Source organism: Protopterus annectens, chromosome 11.part0, assembly GCF_019279795.1.
Source record: "Protopterus annectens isolate FY-2018-M chromosome 11.part0, PAN1.0, whole genome shotgun sequence".
Taxonomy (NCBI): domain Eukaryota; kingdom Metazoa; phylum Chordata; order Ceratodontiformes; family Protopteridae; genus Protopterus; species Protopterus annectens.
Window position 1 is genome coordinate 863,931,867 of NC_056745.1, and position 24,043 is coordinate 863,955,909.

General features: G+C 38.4%; 1 protein-coding gene across 5 annotated transcripts in view; it reads left to right on the top strand.

Moving 5' to 3' along the window:
• The window catches only part of SLC16A7 (solute carrier family 16 member 7), a 1,124,843-nt gene that overhangs the window by 954,878 nt on the left and 145,922 nt on the right, over nt 1–24,043 (top strand). For all 5 annotated transcript variants that reach the window (XM_044088276.1, XM_044088278.1, XM_044088279.1 and 2 more), the window contains one exon: nt 20,427–20,570. In XM_044088276.1, the coding sequence (XP_043944211.1) occupies nt 20,427–20,570 (144 nt within the window). The remainder of the gene's footprint in view (nt 1–20,426; nt 20,571–24,043) is intronic.

Here is a 24,043-nt window from a genome sequence, read left to right on the forward strand (position 1 = left end):
ATGTGATTTTTGAAGATGTCTAGTATACAGAAAACCACACTACATGACCAACATACTATTGTCACCAGTAATTTAAAAAAAGAGAACATCTTAACATCTCCCTTTATCAGAAGCAAAAATAAATGACCTTGTGCGGTAGAGTTTTGCAAAACAGTTCATTAAAGCCTAAAGATTTTACACTGTGTCTTTGATAACGTGCTTATATTTTTCCATCATTTTTGTCGGTGTGTGTTTTTTAAACATGCGTTTCTGAGTAGTATCCCATATTCCTTCTGGAAGCAGGAAGAGTTGTGTGCTACTTGGTATTCGGATTTTATACCAATTAAGTGGTGCTACGGTAGCAAGACGCTGTCCGGTTCGATTCTCAGCTAGAGCGTCTTCTGTGTGGAGACATGCGTGAATGGGCGTACCTTCGTTGAAGGTTGTGTGTCAGGGCTGGTAACTCGGCACGTAAAAATCAACTACCAATCATTAGCGGACCAGAGTTCCACTGTGGCGATGCCTAACCAGGAAAAGCCGAAAGACACAACATTCTGGATGGATATACAGACATTTCAGGGGTCTTTGTTTCTATTCACTGTTTGCAAATTGAGACACATCCTGCAAACATAATTTGTCTTAGTATGCAGTGCTTACCTTAAATTCTTTCTTTTCTTGGTCATTCTTTTAAGTTGTCCTTGCTCTGGTTGACATGTTTTATCTATGATATGGCTTGCACAGTTTGCACTACTATGTTCTTATGATGCTTTTGTAATTGCCCTTTGACTTTGCTATTTCTATTTTAAGTACAAACTCTAGCTGGGAATATAGAGGTGTGCACAATGCCTTCTTAACACTAAAAAAGAAAGGAGCTCCCCAAGTAAATTGACTGCCACCTAATTGTACAAATATCAGGCAAGTGATGACACTGGCATACTGAATGAAAGGCCACATTATAAAGCAGACAGACAGCAGTGACAGTAGTACAACCTTCCATCAGGATATTGAACTAGCAGTACTACCATAATGTGCATAGGCAATGTGAATGACATAAAAAGCTGTTCCTTTATACCCAAATTGTAAGGGTTACTCTGCACCAAAACACAGTACAGCCATGGGACAGAAAAAAAATGTGCAGCAGAGAATATAACAGGAATAAGGATGTGGGTGTAACAGCTAAAGAAAACAACTTGTTCATAATAAAAATTGGATGTATGGGTAGATCAGAAAGTAAGACAGGAGATTGTGAGATTTTGCAGGACAAAACATAACCACAGCTGACACAAAGGACAGAACTTCACTTTTTTTTCCAAAACAATATCTTATTCTTGCAGCATTTGACTTGCTTATACTGTTTCTTAATGTTCAGGTGTCTAAGATAGACAACAACTGTTCTATGCAAGTATTTATTTAGAATTTGTTTATTGGGAAAGTCTGATTTGGAACAAAGCCAATTTTCAGCAGAGACCCAGAGAGAAATGCTGCAGACACATGTCTTTGTAATGTGGGAAGAAAACAGAGTACCCAGAGAAAACCCACATGAATGCAGGGAGGACATGCAGACTCCACACAGAAGGCACTACAGCCAAGAATCAAACTGGAGGACCTCTTGCTGTGAGGCAGCAACACTACTGCTGCACTGCATATTATCCTCAAATCTCAGAATATTTGGCATTTTTTTTTGAAAGACACATCTGCCCAACTAGGGACAGGTGTTAGGTAACCCTAGTGACACAATGAGGTATACCATTCATCAACATTTACAGATTTTATAGTGTAACTTATTTTTCCAAGTAGTATTCCACAAGCCCACTGAAAGTGGGAGGAGTTATATGCCATGCAGTAAGGAGACTTTATGCTAGTTAACTACCCAGAGTTTTGACGGACATACTTTTCAAGAGCCTTTGTATCTATTTTTGAGGTCTGTACACAATTAATAATGGATTGCTGTCTAAATTGCACTAGTTGACAGATACACGTCTCAACTCAGTGGTGCTGTTCTCCTTTCTTAGTCTTTCTTTTTTATCCTTCCTACATACCTCCCTCTCCCACTAACTGTTTCACATTTCCTGCTAGCCCAGTCAATGCATACATCTTCACCACATGACTTGCATTAATAAGGTATCTTTAATATATGTCTCACTAAGTATGATGGCATCCATATGTGCCACATGGCTACACATTTAAGTGTTGTCAATAAAAAGAGCTTTTATACCATAGTGCATTGGTTCTTATCAACTCATTATAATTAATGGTAGCAAACCAAAACTTAATAAGCATATAGGAATGAGGGTCTATATGATATATTCGAAGTTTCAAAACTTTGACCTCATATGTTCGACAACATATAAGCGAAGTTTGAAACATCGAATATATAATAAAATATAAAAATAAAAATTACCTCAATGCTCTGAGCAGGGGGGCACACCCCCTACTTAAATATACCAACTCCAAGATTGCACTTCGGTGCAGAAAAGGGAAATTTTCCCATTTTGCGCCATATGGAGCCATTACTTTTCACCTTTGAACTTTTTAAAGTTCGTTCATATGGTGCCGACCATATGACATTCGAACTTTAAAAAGTTTCAATAATTAATAGGGACCCTAGGAATGAGACTGAACTGCTACATAACATTATAAGAAAATCGGCACAGCATTTCAAAGTTCAGTACTGGATAACAATCTGTTCAAAACAGTGATGCCTTCTTTCAAATGAAGCTAGATGAATGACTTCACAAAGAAAGACTGGTAGTGGTTCTGTCTCTGCAATAATAAATACTTCCCAGCATACCTCTTAACCTCTTAGAACAAAGGAATCTGGACAAAGTCATCAATAATGGGGGGACAAAGGCCCAAAAATTGGGACAGTTTTTAAACATTGCTCTTACAAACTTAGCAAATTGATTAACACTTTTTGCAATAGTATGCATTTTCTGAAGGGTATAAAGTCTGAATCTCAAATATCTGTCATTTTGTTACTTCAACCTTGACTGATTTGCCAATGATTTTCCAGGCAACCACAATTTTATGAGGAAACAGCCCAAAAATGAGACAAAAATCTGGACATTTTTTGAAAATATGTGCAGTTGAGAGGTATGTGTACAACTTGTTTCCACTGCAAGTCTGACCCACAGCAAAATAGCAGATGGTGTATAAACTATGTGGCTAGACTGGGCCAGAGAATGTATAGTACAACTACATCACATCCCTGGGCTAACAAAAAAAGTAGTATCATCTGCCTCATCTGACAGATTCTATTACAGCTACACTCATGTTAGGGTGAAAGAAATTGCATCAATGTCACTTTTATACCACCCATAGCTTTGATTAAAATGTCATCATCTGCTTAGCCAGTGAATGGAAATCATTTAACTGTACACAAATGGAGTGTCTCCAAGAAATGTGCGGGTTGCCAAAAGTTACAAAAACAACCTTTAAAAGACTTGCAGATAACAAGGACACATATTTGCTTTTGCTTCATTTTAGCAGAAAAACACACCTGAACAAATGCGGTATATGAAAGAGGCATGCTGAAATACATGACTGAAGATGCTCACAAATTTACATGGATTCCAAAGGGAGCACTTTAACAGACCTCTGTAAAAATTACTCAAATACTGTTATCTGTGAACAGCTGCACTGAAAAATCCACTTCACATGGTAAAACTGGATGAAGAACTAATACTAAACAGTAAACCATCATGTAAAACACACTGCATGTTTGTGCCACTTAAATTGCCCCTCTTATTCAACTATATTAAAAATTACATGATAAGCAATTTGCCAAGGACCTTTTAAGAAACCGGCTAATAAAAAAAGATGTTTGGAGTTTACCAATTTGTTACTACTCAAAGTAATATAAACTGAAAGACAACAATTGTACGATGGTTGGTTATAGTCCTTTGCTAAGTTATTTTAAACCTAGCAATTGCAGCTTTGACAGAGCAAACAAGAAACCTAGGCAATGTAGTTATATCACAAGCTCTAGTGCCTTACAGTAGGGCAGAAGTCTCATAAGAACTAAAGTTCCCTTGCTCCTTTATGCTTACTGGAATCTGTTTAAGGGAGGCATGTTTACTTTTTACCATATAAGGGAGCCAAGTTTCATTCACTGTATGACATTGCTGCTGTGTCCATGAATTGTTGCAGAATGCAGACAGTTGTTGGTATTTGCTGTCACAATTCTCTGTATCTGCTGATTAGCTCTGATTTTAAGTGTTTAATTTGCTTCCCCATATGCATGAGCGACTGTAATGAAAAATTGTAAAAAAAAAAAAAAATTCGGATTTAAAGGGGCCACCCAGGAATTCGTGGCACCCCATTATTTTGCACTCAAAACCAGAAAATGCCAAGGTATTTGGTACAATTGAGAGGTATGCATGGGCTTATGCTTGCTCCCTGACCTGGTGGATGCATTTAGATATCACAAGTCTCATTCTAAACAGTGCATACATGCCTCATTCCACTAGGTATGGCTAGTGCAGTGTGCAGACTACATGATTCATAGACATTGGCACTATATGGCCTTATTAGCATTCTAGCTCTGTTATGTGGCCCACATGCGCAAGCTGCACTTAAACACAGGAATGCAATTTATGAGAATAACTCAGAAAAATATTAAGGATTTTAAGGATATATTATGAGAGGGATAAGGAAGAACTTGGCTGGTAATGTACTACAATACATGCAGTGCTTGGCAGTGGGAGGGTGGATCTGAGTCTAATATTCCCTCAGTCTACCAGTATTTGAACAAAAAGATGCCTGCAGGTTGGCACACTCCCTCCTATGCTATTGAAAATGTGGTTAAGTATTCATGAGGCAGATGACTATGATGTACCTAACATGTTACCTGTATGTTACTGGAAGGTCCTTATACTTAGTATGGTCAATGCTGCATATACCTTTTTATCAGCATGACTGGGTATTTCATGCTTACACCACAATTCTGCTCTTAGGTGACACAGTTCAGCTTGGTACTGTAGTGTATCGTTATCGACTCTGGATTGATTGATTGATTATCTAGGGTTCTGATTTGTGATGATATGTGAAGCACTGCCTGTGTGGTTAGCTGTAAAGTGCCATATTACCAGCACTGGCTTTGAGAGTGGCAACCAACACTCACTGTTAATCTGCCGCTGCTGCTTTACCTAACATGGCTGCTATCCTCTACATGTACGTTGCACATTTGCATGGGATTCCACATCTGCATGTACAGTGTATTGCACACTTTTGAACATTGCCTTTCACAAACATCCTGTCTTTGTATTGCACATCCTGCACAAGACCAGTAGCAGTGCTATTTTGCTCTGCACATTGCACAATTTATGAAACCCAGCACCTGTGTTAACCTTGACAAATGGAGTCATGCCAAGATAGAATATCAAGTCACCAGAATGTAAATAAATAAATAAATAATATTTGTTATTGAGCACTCCATCCTTGTGACTGTTTTACTTTTACATTTTGATTTTCCATAACAAAGACATTTCCAAATGACCTTGAGAAGGTATTAAAGAAGAAAGAGCAAAATCTAATTATCACATTCAATGTGTAATATTCTACTTTATTTGCACTTCACATTCTTTTTGACCATTCTTGGACCAAACATATTTTGCAGGAACAGAATCTGTTAATAATACTTAAAATGCACTGTGAAAAAGATGCAGAGGTGTCTTTTCTTATTAAGGTAAAAATAGAACAGGAAACAGGGCTTTTATTTCTTACTTTCTTCCCTACTTAAAAAACACATGGGGCATACCTTATATGTTGTATCTGGTGAATGTTATACTAAATAAATGTTCCATATGGTATAGATTGCGTTGCAGTCTTACTTATGGAATTGCACGCTGCATTAAATATGTACTGCATTATGTGTTTATTGACTGGTAATATGAATTCAGACCGCAGTGCCTATTTGATATCCATAACTGTAATATGGATGTCCATTTTTAAGTTAACTAAATTCTACAAAGCAAATGTTATGTAATTTTATTACCTCTGTTATTAAAACCACTTTTAAATACACTAGCGTTTCTGAGGTACCTTGTACTAATGCTCCATGCACTATTTCACTCCAGAAACAGCTTTAATGTATAATTCAACATAATGACAATGTAAATTTGAAACAATCCCACAGAGCCATTTTCATCTCATGTTCCAAATTGCTAACTGCTTAGTTATGATCCTTATAAAAAGGGCATTGTGGTTCTCAGCAAGTTATATAGTGTTATGAAACTGAAACTATTTGTTCATCTCATTCATTCGTTTATTTTCTGTCATGCAGTTTATCCTGCTGATAGTCACAGCGGAGCCTGACTAGCCTCCCTCAAACCGTACCACAGGTACAGGTGTTGATTTATGAACAATTTAAGTGCAGTCTTTATTTATTAGCAGATCATGTGTCTCATAGATGGATTCTCTTAGACTGGAACTTCTGACATCATGAGAAGTCTTACATTTTGGGCATGCGATGCTCAAGTACTCAGCTTATTATTTCACTTCAAAGTATTCTTTAGGAAGTATAATTTACCATAGATATATCATTTTATAAGAGTCTGAATAATCCGCCTAAGGACTAACATTCTGTTTGTTTAATCGTTTACCATGACAATGTGTTAAACCGTAAAGAGAAGAAGGATGTGTTGTCATTAAGCCTTAATGTCCAGTTCTTTCTGTAATTTATTTATCCTTTGTTGACCAGGTTAGTCCCACTAGGCTACTAACCTGTTTTCAGGGGAGAAACATGGTGGTATTTATACAGCTAAGGGAAATTTGGCCTTGGCATAGGGAAACTTTCCCTACTGTTTTCAGTAGGAACTGTGTGATCTTTTCCAGTTCAAGCAGATGGGACCTCAGTTTAATGCTTAATGCAAAGGATGGCACACTCAGGAGTACAGCACCCCCCCCCCCCACTGAAGTCCATCTATCTAGTGCAGGAATAGAACCCAAAGCCATTTGCACCAAAGGTGAATGTGCTACCTGTGAACCCACAGCCATCTGCACCAAAGGTGAATGTGTTGCTTGTTGTGCCACTAAAACTACACAACTGTTTTTCATATGAACTTTGTTACTTCTTAGACACAGGGTCTACTACTGGCTGCAAGCATGTTATACATATATTATTATCTGCATTATGCTAGCCATCAGCTCTTCTTTCCAATAGCCCTCTTGGTCCATTCATTCACCTCTGACCAGCAGTGGCAAGGATCAGTCTATCTGTTGTGAGATGGTAATGCATATGGAAACCTTTGCACCTCTAAAAACTGTAATGGTTCTAGGCTTATTTCTTTTGTGAGTGTGAACGAGCACTATGAGATGAACATTACCGCTAGTAATGTGTGTATCTCAGGGCCCAGCCCCTAGTGTTACACAAATGGATACCTTAAGGTTATACCAACTTCTCTGGATACATAGAAAATATCTTCAGGACAGAAGAAAGGTGACATGTCATAATTGTTTGTTAATTCTACAGTTATTCATTGAAGCAGAATAGAATCCATGTGTTAAAAATTATTCACTGCTTTCCTGCATAGATGTTGATAGAAAACGTGGTTTTATAATTTGTACTGTGCTTCTGTGGATCAAAAACTCATACTTGCATGTTATTTAGAAAGTTGAAATATTTTAACAGTTTTATCCATTTCACTGTATAGCACCTAATGTGTTATATCTATGCAAGCTGATTTCATTACTTTAAGAGTAAATTAATTAATTATTAGTACAGGTAAAATGGCAATCATGGGAATTGCCTGCTTATGGCAATTGCCTGAAAAAGGTGCATAATTACTAAGGGTGAAGTTAGGGGTGTAAGTGATATGTTAAATGCTTTAAATCAGATGACTATATAAGTTAATCATCTCTGCTATGGGGGTAGCACTCCATGAAGTGTTGTTTATTGTCCAATGAGAGAACTCCTCAGTGCATAATAAAACATGAGGTGCTTGCTTGCACCGCAGCTCTTTAGCACCAGGGTTATGTTCATATCATACGATAATCTACAACTCAGAATGCCCTATTCTGCTTATAAAGGGACCCCTACCAAAGCAAACAAATAAATAAAAATAAATACAAGTGACAAAAAGTCATTATTGCACAGTAGAGAAAAATATTTTCTGTTATGAGACATGGTTACACTAACATCCTCACATGCACACATACATGAGCACATCGTATTTTTAACATAAATTAATAGCAGCATTTTGTAGTCAAAGAACTGCACAATGTATTATATTTATCTCTCATTACATGATACAGTCAGTTATGTTGAATAGTCATCTTCAAACATGTGCCCCACTTACAGTCAGATTCATGTGTTAGTACTTCACTTGTTACAGTCATAGGATCATAGCAAGTTACAAGGCTACTGGCCCTAAGGCCCTTATAAGACTAGCCAGTAAATTAGCCCATGTTCCCACAAGTCAGCACCCGATGCCCCTGGCAGCATTGACATAGGTAGAATCCCAGGGGTGTATTTTTTATTTCCCATCCAGTCATCCAGGTTCCCCTTAAAGAGGGATAATGAAGTACTCTGCTTGACATAGAGAGGGAATCAATTCCACAGATGGGGGAGTCTCTGGGACACAAATTTGTCCCGGCCTATTGAGGTCACAGACCAAGCTGAGGTTTTGCATGCAGGTCATGTAAGTGGAATACAGCAATTTTCATTAAGGAGGGGTCAGAGATAGTTCTGTATGCCAGACATAGATCACCTCTGAGGAGTCTGTATGAGCTTTTCTTTATACTTCAGTTGTTATAGTCAGGTTCATACATTAGTAGATCACTACTTATAGCCAGATACATTTGTTAGTACTAAACTTGTAGTCCTTTCGTATCTCCCAGTTATAATGAGTATGAGAATGAGAATTATAATGAGTATGAGAGAGAGCATTAAGTCATGGTTTATTTATTTTATTTGATGATAAGGTAGATCCCATTGATTTATTTATTTATTTATTTATTTATTGGTTAGTAGTGGGGCAGTCAATTTGGACCCCAAGATTGATCCTATTGCACATGCCCACACCTTTACATGCATACACACAAAAATATGCCGCTTTAAAGGTGCGGTAATATCAATATTTTACAACTGCAGAACTGCTCAAAACGGTTTACTATTGTTTGTGTGAACGACATTCTATCGGCTGCAATGTGCCGAAAAACAGAATGTGGAATGCACAAGCACTTTTGCACCAGATAGTCGACTCCACTTATGCGAATGCACAACTGCATTCGTATAAGTGGAAATCGACTATCTGCACGGAGATTGCTGTACAGTGGGGAGTGGAAATATATCCACATCCCCACTGTAGTGCGATCTCGGAGTTAGAATATATAAGTAGGGGGGTGTGGGGGGCGCAGGGGGGGCTTGCCCCCCTGCAAAAACGTGATAGCTGTATAGGAGTTTGATTTCCATCAGCTCCTATACAGCTATCATGTGGTGGTTTCGACAACAATGCCGAGTCAAATGAGTCGAGCATTTAGTTCGACATTGTGTAAGTTATTTTTTTTTTTTACTTTCGGTATTACACTTCGTTTATTTGAATGGAAAATGATTTTCTGTTCGAATAAACAATAGTAAACCACTCAAAACATTATATTTGCCTCCTGTATGATCCAATCACTTTTCCTGCTAAATAGTGAAAGTGTCTCAGCTACATGTTTTATCTCCTAACAGCACTGTATATGGATATCAGATGAATTAACTATATTTACATTTGTTACTAGAGACAGAGACATCCATTTGAGTCTGAAGCCCTTATTCATGGGACTCATCAAGCAATACTAGGGAGGGGAAATCTGGTCAGGACCCTACAGAAAAATTCTCTTATCTTCCAGTGATTATTGCTATAGGATCATTAAGATACAACAAAATTGCCAGCAAATTGTGCAGATGATGTCACTGTTTAAAGAGCCATCTGAATTATGACACCTCGAGGGCAATATGAAACTTGTGTTACTGTTACTCTGCAGTGCCAGTATTTTAAATATGACTCCAAATGCCTGGTGTAGGAATAGAATCTACAGGCATTTGGCTTTTATGGTATCAAAGGCAGGTGCACTAACTGCTGTATCATTTGCCAACTTTAAACACAGGCAGGTATTCGTCGTCGTAGTTTTCTCTGCTATTTCAGGTCAGTACTGAACTAGCACTATGATGTGCAGGGATAAAGCCCTGACTATTGCACAGGAGACCCAATTTCAATTAGCAACTCAAGCATCTGAGTTGCTGGCATGAGTTGCAGGGCATGGTCATCCTGGAGTGGGGGGGGGTGCTAGGGTGTAGACCCGGGCTGGAGGTGAGTGGAGGATAGAACTCCAAGGAGGCAGTGGCAATTTCTGAGTCAACTCAGAGGTGGGATGATACACTGGTATGTGCCATTGCTCATACATTCCAAGGATGTAATGAATGCACATTCCATAATGCACAAAAGCTCAGACATAAACAAAACACTCCTTGCAGCAGTATGATGCTGCACTAGAATCCTTGATCTCCTCGCCAGTCTCAGATGTGGGTCATGCTTAGCTGAGGGGTGCTAAGTCAGGTCAAGTAGACCCAGAGAAGAAAGAAGTAGAGGACCCGGGGAAAGCCAATGACCATCTGTGGGAGACAGAAAAGTACATAAAAATTTGGGGTCAGTAGTGTTTCTTTGTGTGTGTGTGTGTGTGTGTGTGTGTGTGTGTGTGTGTGTGTGTGTGTGTGCGCACGCGCATGCATGTATGTGTGCGCACGCGCATGCATGTGTGTGTGCGTGTGTAATGTGGACTTTGTATTATGGACATGGATTTGTAAGTTTGTCAAAGTTTTGCTAGACCCAAGTGCTGTCGATCATGAATAATAGTATATTGTGTGTTGCTGTTGGGCTTGTTTGTATAAACATGGGCCAGATATGATATTTTAAAAACAAGCAGAGAAATACTCCTCAGTCAGTATAGTATCAGTATAGAAAAAAAATTAAGACACAATTTATAAGCCATCAGTATCCTGCCCAGTGTGTTTAATAAATCATATTCAGTTATGGTAATGCAGGGTTTACCTGCAGCTAGTGTGATTTAATCACTAGGGTGAAGCCCTACTGATTAGATAAAGCTAGTCATGAGTAAACCATCACTGCCTACATCCAAATGTGAGTTACTGCTATGATATAATGACATTGTTTGAAATAGAATTTCTTATCTTTTTTTAAATAATGTAATTTTATGAAGACACATCTTTGTGTTTCAACTCATCTTACATTTATGCACTGACTCACTGATATACTGTACATGCTTTCTTACGTATGCATGCACTGATGGTTACACAATACATTGATTAAATGCACTTTTTAAGACTTTTTTAGTATGGATGCATCTTCTTTTATGTTATGATACTCCAACAAACACAACATTCCAGTAGTGTTTCTTTTTGAGTTGTTATTTTGTGTATGTATTTACGTTTTTATATATTATACTACTCTCGGAAGCAATGTTGTGGTGTAAGAAATTTTATTACTAGATGTTTTTATACATTTACGGTATTTATATATGTTTACTGATCATCTGGTATGATGAATCGCAGGCTCAGCCTGAGCTGCATTGTACAGCAATACAAGAACAGAATGAGTACAGAATAACAAGTGATGAAATACATAATGGTTTCTGTATATACATAGCACATGTACATCACACAAGTCATAAAGTCATACCTGCTTCAGTTTCATTTTCATCTTAGTTGTGTGGAGAAAATGGTAACTAGCTTTTTTAAGGGCTACACTCAAAACAATTTCCATGTATTCACTTTTGTTTTGTAGTTGGATTTTTTTTCATGTAGATATTGGTGGATTTGCCACAGGCACACTGATTTTACATACCAGCAAGCATAGTTTGGAATACTAATAATTTTATCATTTTCCATTATATAATACTGAGATAAAATCTGCTGACATAGGAGTGCTCATGGACTCCTTTTTTATTTATTTATTTATTTTTTATAGAAAGATGCAAAAGATGAGTTTAGCTTGTAAAAGATGCGAAAGATGAGTTTAGCTTGTAATCTCCTGTCATAAAAAATTCACATAGGTACATGTACAGATGAGTAAACATTTGCATTTCTAGACCTGATAGTCTCCATATATCACTGATCATGTTAAACTCTGAGCTGCTATATCTCTGACAGGCAAACATATATTTAATTACAACTCAGAAAAATAAGATACCACTTAAAAACAAAACACACACAGGAGCCAGAATAAATTTAGTGCTTTCGTCCTGTTTATTACAGAACTTCTTCAGACTATATTTAGTTACCACTTTGTTGTTACTGTATGTGCTTAATCATGTGACCAGTTTCCTGTATATATAAAAAAAAAGAAAGAAAGAAAGAAAGGCTATCTTCCCAGCAAGCATTCAGATTGGTTGTGTTCGGTTTTCTTTTTTTTTTTTTCAGAGTTGCTTCTCTTTTTGTTTACCGTTTTCAGTCCCATTGGGGAATTGAAATCTGCTGTTGTTTTATTTCTGCTAACTGCATGGAAATTAATCTACAGGACATAGTCATTTTTTTCACCAGTTTTCAGTGTCTTCTTTACTAGTCATGCCAGGCAGTAAGTAATACATGACTTTGCATTTCGGTGTGGCACATTTGGGTACTGCCCTTTTTCTGTGGGTATTGCTTGTATTACAGTTAGCTTGTTGACTGGTTATCTGTTCAGTTTTTTTTTTTTTCTTCTGAAGGGTCTACTAGAGATTTTCAAATGATAGTAGCGCTAGACACACTTGCATGTTGCCACTTGCTTGAAAAAGCAAATTCTCGAACTCCCACTAGCCCAGTCTCCTGTATCTACATAGACCTCCCAACACCTGATCTTATAAAACTGTATAGCCCTACCAGATCCTAAACTATAGCCCTAAAACTCCCAGCCAGTACCCAACCTGAGTTCTGCTTCCTTACCCTAAAACTCCACTACACTGTCTAACCCTAAAGTCATCAATCACTCTCTAAACCTAAATTCTCTTATCATTCTTATACCCTAATCCTCCCATCCCACTCCCTAAGCATGAAACTCCCCTCCATGTCCCTAACCCTAAAATCACCCTCCTGCTCCCTAACCCTAAAAATCCCCTCCAACTTCCTCCCCATAACTGCTTGCCCAAACTCAAATGTGACTTCATATAAAAGCAGCAGCCTATATATGTACAAGCTGCTTAAATCCCTGGCTTCAAGACATTGGTTTGCAAGTATTTGGAACTTGAGTGTTTATATTGTTCTGCGTTCTGAATTCTTATAAGCTTCCCTTGTTTCTACACAACTGGTGCTGTGATGAGTTCTAGCATAAAATGTTAGCTACCAAGCAAACTGTACCAAAGGCCAATGTCAGAACCAGGCAGGGCATTAGTATTAGTGTTTTAAGGAACAACACAGTAATACCTGCATTATAAGAAAAAGTTACAGAAATAGTTTTCAACTTTTTATGGTGATGGAATCCTAAAGAAGATATCAGTACTGCTCAAATAACCCCAGACATTCCACCTACTGTACTATGTAATTTAATAAAAATGCATAATAATGCCATATTTATAGTTATATAATACATAGGAAGAATGTATCACGTGTGCATTCAGATTATTGATAATAATGCTTAGTGATAAACTGTAATTTTTTTCTTTTTTGTTTTTCCTTAAACTAAATCAGAAAATAGTTTTTGGTTGCTTTGAATTTGACAGAAGTATGAGTCGGGTACAAAATCTTTATATATATATAAACACTTGTAACTAACGGCTTTTTTATGATTTGTGAAACTTCATATGAACAGTGGACAGAAACATCTGTAATTTTTCTCCCACCAAGGGAAGTTGATTTTGTTTTAACATGAACAGATATTTGTGGGGGAGCTCCTATTAAACATCAGAATACCCTAGGATTCCATTGAACCCTTGCAGAAGGTAACTGAATTAGAACAATGCCTTTCTTCTATAAACAAGTATATATATATATATATATATATATATATATATATATATATAAAATAAAAAAATTGAAAGACTAGTTAAGTTTGGTAATTTACATATGCTTTCTTACTTTTAATTTCTGCAAATGGTTTGGGTTTCTAATATCGTAACAGGAATTGATGCCATTCCTGATTCAGGGTGCTTGCCAAATGTGCTGATATTTTTCGTGTTTCACTGTTGCAGTCATTACATTTGGGTAATCTGCTGGTAGGTTGCCCTCAGTCGGCCTGATTAACAAAGTCTTGGGTCCTGCGTCGGTTGCTGTCCCTTCTTCCATGATGTCAGGTCGTCAGGGGTATAAAACATGCAGCCGATGCCATTACATCATTCTTTCTTGCCGCGTGGTGCCCAAAGCAGAAGCAGTTTGCAAGTGCCGGTCGGCAGACTCCTGAAATTTTCCTTTTTGAGTTTCAGATCCAAAGTCTTCAACTAAAAAGCTAAGTACCCCATCGGGGAAAATTTTTCTTACTCCTTACCGATGTCAGTAAAAGTTAATAATTGCATTACTTGTGGGAAGCAAATACCTCATAAGGATTTTCATTTGTACTGTATTCCTTGCCTAGGCCCTGACCACAATGTACCTTGCTGTCGGTTTTGTGCTTTATGTAATCAACACACTATCAAACGTCGGTACATTTTTGCTTCTAAATATTTTGGCTCATGTTTTAATTATTCAGAAATGTCGTCGGTTAGCAATCCGACACCGGAATAACTAAAAAATGCAAAGAAAAAGACAGGGACAGGCCGTTGAGGTCCAAAACTGCCAAAGACGCTTCTCCTAAGCCAGTCTCCAGTTCGCCGGTACTCAGTGAGGCGCTTTCGCAGCCCCTGATACCCGCTACTTCTGATTCACAGGCCTCTACTGAGACCCATTCGGAGTCCGCTATGCCGCGAGATGCTTCAATTATGGAACCCCCGGATGTCTCTACCTTGGATGGGTCCGGAGCCGCTGTGCAGGCACCGGCTTCTGAGGGTGTTTTCAGGCCTACAAATTTGTATATTAGACCAACACCATCTTCAAAACTAAGGCCAAAATCTCGACCTATGCCTAAAAAAAACAGTGATTTTTCTGAATCTAAAAAGAGACTTATGGATTTTCTTCTTCTTCCTCAGCATAGGCCTTTGGCTATACCTTCTAGACATTGTTAATGATGTTTTTTCAGAATCTAGTATGGCTCCTGATTCTCTGCCTCTGGCTCCTTGTAAGTCAGACAGATACTACAGGGTACCTGACTCCCACAAATTGCTTTTCAAAAATTCTATTGCAGATCCTGAAACCATTTCTCAGCATCCCAAGGGCATTAAGGCTTTTACTGCTAAAATTCCAATCGCTTCTGATAGAGATTCCAGGGTGCTGGATAGATGGGGTAAGAAGGTTTACACTTCTGCAACCTTGGCAATCAGGGCTTTAAACTGCCAATTTCATATGCTAAAATATCAGCAGCATATCATGGGACTGCTTAAACAGAAAATAATGTTAATTTCTGACTGTGTGGAAAACAAAGATTTACAGGATTTATTGCATTCAGCTGAACAAGTTGGAAAACATACTTTGCAATGTGGTTTTGATTCTTTGGAGGCCTCTTGCAGAGCTGCTGTAACTGGGTCTGTGCTAAGAAGGCATGTTTGGCTCAAAGTGCAAAATATGCCTGATCAAGTTAAAGCAAAATTGTTGGATGCTCCTTTACAACAGGACCGTCTCTTTGGTAATAAGGCTGAGGAAGTTTTAAAAAAATGGAAAATAAAGCTAAATCTATGCAAACTGTAAAAGATTTCTTACAAGTGCAACCTTCAAGATTTAGTAGGTACTGGCCTACTAAGAATTGGTCCTTTCCAGTTCCTTCGAGAGCCACTCAAGTCAAACCCAGACATTCCAAAGGCTCCATGTTTCAGTCAAAAGTGACTTTCAGAACAAAACAATGGGGTGCCTCCTCTTCCAAATCTGGAAACAAGAAACCTCCCTATGGTAAGCAGTCTCAATGACTTCCCTTTACACTTACCAAGCACTTACCTTTTAGCCGCCTCTTGGGGGGAAAACTGGCTCTTCATGCAAGAAACTAGCAACTTATAACCCAGGACAAATGGGTTTTAAATATAGTATCCCAGGGATACAGATTTTATTTCCACACATTGCCAATTCCAAACGGATGGCCAGACCTGCCCCCAAATCAGTGGGCAGAGGCCCAGGAACAAGTACTTTCCCTCATGAGCATGGGGGTATTCAACCAGTACCAGAAGAGGAAAAGGGACAAGGTTTCTATTCAAAACTTTTCCTGGTACCCAGAAAAGACAAATCATGACGTCCAATTCTGGACTTATCTACTCTAAACAACTTTCTGGACATTCCAAAATTCAAGATGCTGACTCTTCATCAGTTACTTCCTATGCTAAGCAAAGATGCCTGGTAGGCAACTCTAGATTTAAAAGAGGCTTACCTGCATATCCCAATCAGGGAATCTTGCAGAAGATACCTCTGCTTCAAAGCAGGCTACTTGCATTACCAGTTCTCTGCACTGCACTTTGGCTTATTAACTGTGCCCAGGGTCATTACAAAGTGCCTGGCTCCAGTATTTGCATTTTGCAGGCAAGGAAATATTCAAATATATCCATACCTGGACGATTGTCTAATTCAGGCAGAGAACAAGGACATTCTTCTAAAGCATCTGGCATTTGTAAAAAGAGTTTTAACTTGTCTAGGGTACACTATAAATGAAAAGAAATCACAACTGGTACCCTCTCAAAAAATTACATTCCTGGGTGCAAGCTTGAATACAACTGCCCAGATGGCTTTCCTTACGCCAGAGAAGCAAATTGATTTGGTGACTTACTTCAAACAGATGGCCACAAAAACTCTGCTTTCTGCATGGCAAATACTGCAAGTCTTGGGGTTCATGGCCTCCTGCATTCTTCTAATTCCATATGCAAGACTGCATATGAGGAAAATTCAGTGGTACTTAAAAAGTCTATGGAGTCAGCATTGTCGCAACCTGGAAACAATGATTCCTATCATAGCTTGCCTGCAACTAGAGTTCCTATGGTGGGCAGAGCCCTGCCACCAAAACAAGGGACTGCCATTCATACCACCCCCTGCCGCCCAAACCCTAACTACAGATGCATCAGACTATGCTTGGGGGGGGGGGGCAAATCTGGCAGGGAAGTGCATTCAGGGCAAATGATGCCCAAATCAAATGCACCTTCATATCAATCAAAAAGAAATGCTAGCTATATGCACTGACAGCCTTGAAGGGCTACCTTCATCCAGGACAATTAATGATAAAGACAGACAACACCATGGTTATGTGGTACATAAACAAGCAGGGGGGTACACACTCCTACCCCCTTTGCAGACTAGCCATGGCATTGTGGAACATGGCCTTGACCTATCAAGTACAACAACAAGCTCAATTCCTGCCAGGAAAGCTGAATACTCTGGCAGACGAACTAAGCAGAAATCTCATGGACCCACACGAATGGAAACTGGAACCATGGATTTTCAACACGTTGACACGCAAATGGGGGAGCCCAGACATAGATCTTTTTGCCTCACCCCAGAACTTTCAGTTGGACAAATTTTGCACAAGAACTCATCACAAAAAAGCCTGGAAAGTGGCTGGTCTATCCTTCAGCTGGAAAAACCTATCAGCCTATGCCTTTCCCCCTCTGCCTCTGCGCTCCAAAGTTCTGCTAAAAGTCAAGTAGGACAAACCAACAATGATTTTGATTGCGCCAGACTGGCCTCGCCAACACTGGTACCCACTCCTGTGCAATGTGTCACACCTTCCACCATGGCACCTGCCTCAGACACCTTACTTACTGTCTCAGCAGAACAACCAAATTCTGCACACTCCGCTCCAAACTTTGAATCTTGCAGCGTGGCTAATCACCTAAATTCACCCTTAGCATCCCTCAGCAAACCTGTTATGGATGTCATTTTGGAGGCAAGAAGGCCTAGTACTAGAAAATCTTATACTGACAAATGGAAAAGATTCTGTGCCTGGAATCATTCTCAAGGGTTAAGCACAGCAGTGCCCAACATTCCTCAGATTGTACAATACTTAACTGAGATGCTTCACAAGGACCTGTCCTTTTCATCCATAAAAATCCATGCCTTGGCCATTTCAGCTCATTACAACACAGAACCTCCCCTTTTCTCTCATCCTCTGTTAAAGCAGTATCTCAGAGGGGCCAAAAACCTAAGACCACCCAGGAGAGCTCCAACCCCTGCCTGGGACCTCAATTTTGTATTGGAAAAGCTCACTCTCCCTCCTTTCAAGCCAGCTGCTACTGCAGACTTAAACTTTCTCTCCTGGAAAACAGCTTTCCTTTTAGCAGTCACTTCAGCCAGGAGAATTTCCGAATTACAGGCTCTTATAGCAGTGGAGCCTTTCATCATTTTTCATGCAGACTGGGTATCTCTCAGGACCAATCCATCCTTCATGCCTAAGGTGGTATAGAGTGTGGCTCTTAATCAGACCATTAATTTGCCAACTTTCTTTCCCAATCCACAGAACAAGGGGGAGCGGGTTCTGCATTCATTGGATGTACACAGACAACTTAGATTTTACTTAAACAGGACAAAATCTCAAAGAAAATCTGAACAACTGCTGGTGGCATTTGCTGCAGGGGCAGAGGGAAAGGCTATTTCAAAGCAAACCATTTCCAAATGGATAAGCCATTGTATTCGTTTCTGCTATATGCACCATGGAAACACTATCCCCCAGGGGATCAGATCCCATTCCACCAGGGCTGCATCTACTTCTACAGCCTTTCTCAGAGGTGTTCCTACCAGAGACATTCTAGAAGCTGCTACCTGGAGCTCAGTTCATATGTTCACCAAACATTACCATTTACCACTTTTCTCTAAATCCAGAGCTGGCTTTGCCACTGCTGTCCTGCAGGGCCTTATAGCTGGTCCTAATGCTGTATAATTCCCTCCACCCAACCATAGCTTTGGGAATCTACCCAAATGTAATGACTGCAACAGTGAAACATGAAGAACATAGTACAGTTGTGTACACTTACCATAAATGTAGATGTTCTAGTGTATTCACTGTTTCAGTCCTGGTTACCCTCCCTCCAGCCCCCTATTTTTCTCTGGCTATACCTCTACTTTCTTTCACTATGCTTAAAAGCCCTTTTGGTGTATTTGCTTTTTGGATTGGAGGTATATTTTTTGTGTTTTTTTCTTTTATTTGCTCCCCATTCAGGGGGCACCTGACATCTGGGGCAAGAAAAACTGATGTAATGGCGTCGGCTGCATGTTTTATACCCCTGACAACCTGACGTCATGGAAGAAGAGACAGCAACCGATGCAGGACCCAAGACTTTGTTAATCAGGCCGACTGAGGGCAACCTGCCAGCAGATCAAATGTAATGACTGCAACAGTGAATACACTCGAACATCTACATTTATGGTAAGTGTACACAACTGTGCTTTCTCAGCACCTGTAAAGTATTTAGAACTACCCCTTTATGCAAGTCAAATGGAGTTACATGTATCTGTAGCATATGGAAGAATGTGCAATTCATATGGACTTACATATATCTGTAGCATATGGAAGCATGTTTGAAATTCTTTTTTATTAGTCCTGCTGGTCCTACTACTATTAGAACTATCTGGATGCCTTCACTCCATATTTAAGCAATAACCCACCCCTGGGTGTGGGTAATGCTGGATTTACCCATGGTTGGTGTGGTTTGGTCACGAGGGCAAAGCCCGAATGACCAAACAAAGACAACTGTGAGTAATACCAGCATTACCCACACCCAGAAGTGGGTTATTGCTATTATGCAATGACATTATTTAAGAAAAAAAATACTTTTCTTAAATAATGTCCTTGTATAATGGCGCCGTGCTGTCCTTCCGCCGCTGGACAGCTCTGCTTTGCCATTGCTGATGTGCTGTGTATGCATTTGGAACTTGCGTTCCCATGCATATCCAATACATCAGTGCTCGGGAAAATAAGCAACGGAGAAAAAAAGATCTCCGTTGCTACGCTTTTTCAATGGGCACGCTGGTTGGGCTGGCCAATCAGCGTGCTCGTTTTACGATGTTACTGGCCAGTCATTGTATAATGCTCTATTTTCTGCTTATGTATTGTTCTGTTTTTATGATTTTTATGCCTCTGATAATCACAGAAAGAATAATGAATTACATTATTTTAGATTGTATTGCATATGCTATAATATTTGGACCCAAATGTAGATCTATAATGAGAATAAAGACACAGTTATTGTTTTTAAAGTAAAATCTACTCTGATTGGCCTAGTGATGCAATGTTTGACTGGCACACAATTTGTAAGTAGACTCAGGCTGGTAGGGGTGTTGAGCTCCTATAAAACATGGCAAGCAGCAGGCACTGGCTAATCAGAGGTGAATAGTTTTGATCAATTTTATAACTGTTAAAAGTTTGTGCATGCCAGATATAAACATAAGTTTACAATGAGTTTCTACTTTCTTGTTTTAGGTCCCATCAGCAGTATCCTGGTGAATAAGTATGGAAGTCGGCCAGTGATGATAATAGGAGGCTTCCTGTGTTCCGCTGGAATGATCAGTGCTTCATTTTCTAACAGTGTTTTGCAACTATATATATGTATTGGAGTCATTGGAGGTATGTAGATCCATACTCGGTGCTTTGTTTTCTTGATAGCCTTGTAATAACCTGATTTGCTGTTGAATTCACTATTTAAATGATCACAAGAACAGATATTTGTAAAGTATTGGAAAAGGTGTCCTGCACTCAAGCATCAAGAGTTAACAAGAAACTATTTACCTGAAATAAAATGCATTCAAGGTTAAACAGTAGTGATACCAAAAATCAATGTGCTATACAAAAATACATTGTTTACATACAGAGGAAAATGTTAACTATGACAACAGTGGGCAGCACAGTGGTGCAGTGGTTACCCTTGTTGCTCACAGCAAGAGGTTCTATGGTTTCATTCTCTATGTGGAATCTGCATGTCCTCCCTGCATTTGTGTGTCTTTCCCCCCACATTCCAAAGACGTGGGTCTGATGTATTTCTCCCCGGACCGCTGCTAAAAACAGGCTCTATCTTAGTTGGACTTTCCTGGCTGTAAATGTTAAAAATAAATAAAACAAAACTGTTGCTTAACTATTATGTTAAAACATGTCATCCATTCAGTATACAGTCATCTCACTGCAGTAACTAAAAGCTGTTTAATCTTTCTTTGTGGACGTTTCATTCAACAAATCCTATCATTAAATAGCTTCTGTTGAATGTACTTGCTGAGACTTACCAACAGGATGCAGCTGAGAACTCAACAGATGACATTTATTTTAATGTTGACATTTCTGTCTCTATAAATATGAAGTGAGCTTCTTTTTAGTAAATTGGACAATTGTAATTCATGGTTAAAAAGTTTGCAGTTTGATTCTTTTGTTAGCTGGCAGTGCACTTCTAGTAATTTATTTTTTCACTTTGCCAATATAGTGTGACTGTCGCGTTGGCATATATAAGTTACATCAGTGTAAAGGGCTAGGATGCAGGAAGTATTTACCCCTGGAAAAAAAGAAAGATGTTTTTCTATATATATTTTTTGAGTTACGTTCTTTTATCCTGAAGAATTGAAATAATGCAACTCATTGCTGAATATCTTAAAAAATATATGCAAAGGGATACGGCCCTGATTGTGGCCCAGAGAACCAAGGTTCAAATACCAGCATAGCCACTAAAAAAGATGATGACAACAAGATAGTATGGGTTGCTGATTCAGACTCATCATCTCTAGATGACTGGAAATGGCTAAGTTCTTCCGTAGGGAATCCTCTGCAGAAAGGCCTTTTTGTGCACTTCAAGAAATTGTTAAATAGGAAGTTTGTGCTGACATCATATCCTGTGTGTAATGCTGGTTAACAAAGTGAAATAAAATGCAAATATTAAAATGCATATATAAAAACTGCATTGTAAAGAAGCTGCAATAGTGTAATGGCTAGAGTCCTGGCTCCACTTACAGATGTCCACGGTTCAAGCCCCACACCTATCCACAAGCAGTAAATAAGTAAATAACTTATTGCACTCTCTGCAATGTTGTAACACTTATACATATTCGTATAAAACATCCAAAATATAAACATATATCAAAATTATAATAATTAAACTTGTTTTAAAACCTATGTTACTAAAACAATTAATAATAAGACATTGCACTGATTGTGTACAAATATATATATATATATATATATATATATATATATATATATATATATATATATATATATATATATATATATATATATATATATATATATATATACATGTATAAAATTCTAGATGCAGTTAGCTTTCTTTTTCAGAATACTGGTCACAGAAATGGTATCATTTATGCCTGGTCTAGCTTTGACATTTAATCTCAATTGCCATTCGGTTTCCTTAACTTGTAAGTCCAAATCTGGGTCTCCCCCTCTGTTGTTGATTAGCACTCTGTCAATAATAAAGAAAATGACCTTTTTTGAAATTGACACATTTGAGACTATGTGTGTATAAAGCACTAGTTAATTTTTCATTCCCGATGTTCCTATTATGTTCCTTAATCCTGTCGTGCAATTTCCTGACTGTCTTGCCTACATAAAATGCAGGACAAAAGATACAGGTAGCAATGTAGACAACAAATTTTGTGTTGCAGTTGTAACAACCAAGTCACTGCAGATTCCTGTCATATGAATCAATTTGGACATATGGTCCATCATTAATGAATTTGCAAGTTGAACAAAAGCCACATTTGTACATTTTAGATGTAAAATTAATCTTAAGCATGTCTTTGTCCCTTTCTAAAATTTCTTTGATATTTTTACCCCTGCTATAAACAATTCTGGGTTCTGAACCTAATTTACTTTTAAACTCAACATCAAATAAACCACTGTAAATTTTTTTTCATACTCCGTTTCATCTCGAGGGCATCTTGATTAAATGGTACTACCATCACATCATTCTTTAAAGTATCAACTTGATTTGCATTTATGTTACTCTGCCCACCCTTCAGGATGGGAATAAACCTGATGATGCGGTTTCTGATATCTGTTTCCTGTTTGCCAACAAGAGTTTGATGGGATAACGCCTATCCTTGAACATCCATATTAATGTAAAAAGTTCTTCACCAAATTTCATATTGTCGCTGACTAATCTGGATAATCTTACCATCTGGCCCTTAATACACTTCTACATTGATTCTCAGAATGGCAACTACGCAGTGCAGCAGCGTGTTGGCATGTCTTTTTTCGCAATATGTTGGAAGACAGTTCCCCAGTAATGATGTCTTTGGTTAACAAGATGTCTAAATAATCAATTTCGTTAGCATTAATCCTGTAAGTAAATTTCAAGAAATGGGTAATGCTGTTAATATATATCCCAGAAATTCCAACACATCAGCCTGTGTCCCATTCCAAACCATCAGTATGTCATCCAGAAACCTATAATAGGCACAATTGTTTGACATAAAAGGGGATGAGAAAATATTCCTCTTTTCCAATTCAGCCAGGAACAAATTTGAAAATGCTGGAGCACATTTTGCTCCCATGACTACCCCAGATTTTTGGCGAAAATAAATGTCATCCATTCTGTATACAGTCATCTCACTGCAGTAAAAAAAAAAAAAAAAAACTTAACTAAAAGCTATTTAATCTTTCTTTGTGGATGTTTCATTCAACAAATCCTATTATTAAATAGCTTCTGTTGAATGTACTTGCTGAGACTTACCAACAGGATGCAGCTGAGAACACAACAGATGACATTTATTTTAGTGTTGACATTTCTGTCTATGTAAATATGAAGTGAGCTTCTTTTTAGTAAATTGGGCAATTGTAATTCAAGGCTAAAAAGTTTGCAGTTTGATTCTGTTGTTAGCTGGCAGTGCACTTCTAGTAATTTATTTTTTCACTTTGCCAATGTAGTGTGACTGTCACATTGGCATATATAAGTTACAGCAGTATAAAGGGCTAGGATGCAGGAGGTATTTACCCCCTGGAAAAAAAGAAAGATGTTTTTCTATTTCTTTTTTTTTTTTTTTTTTTTGAGTTATGTTCTTTTATCCTGAAGAATTGATATAATGCAGCTCATTACTGAA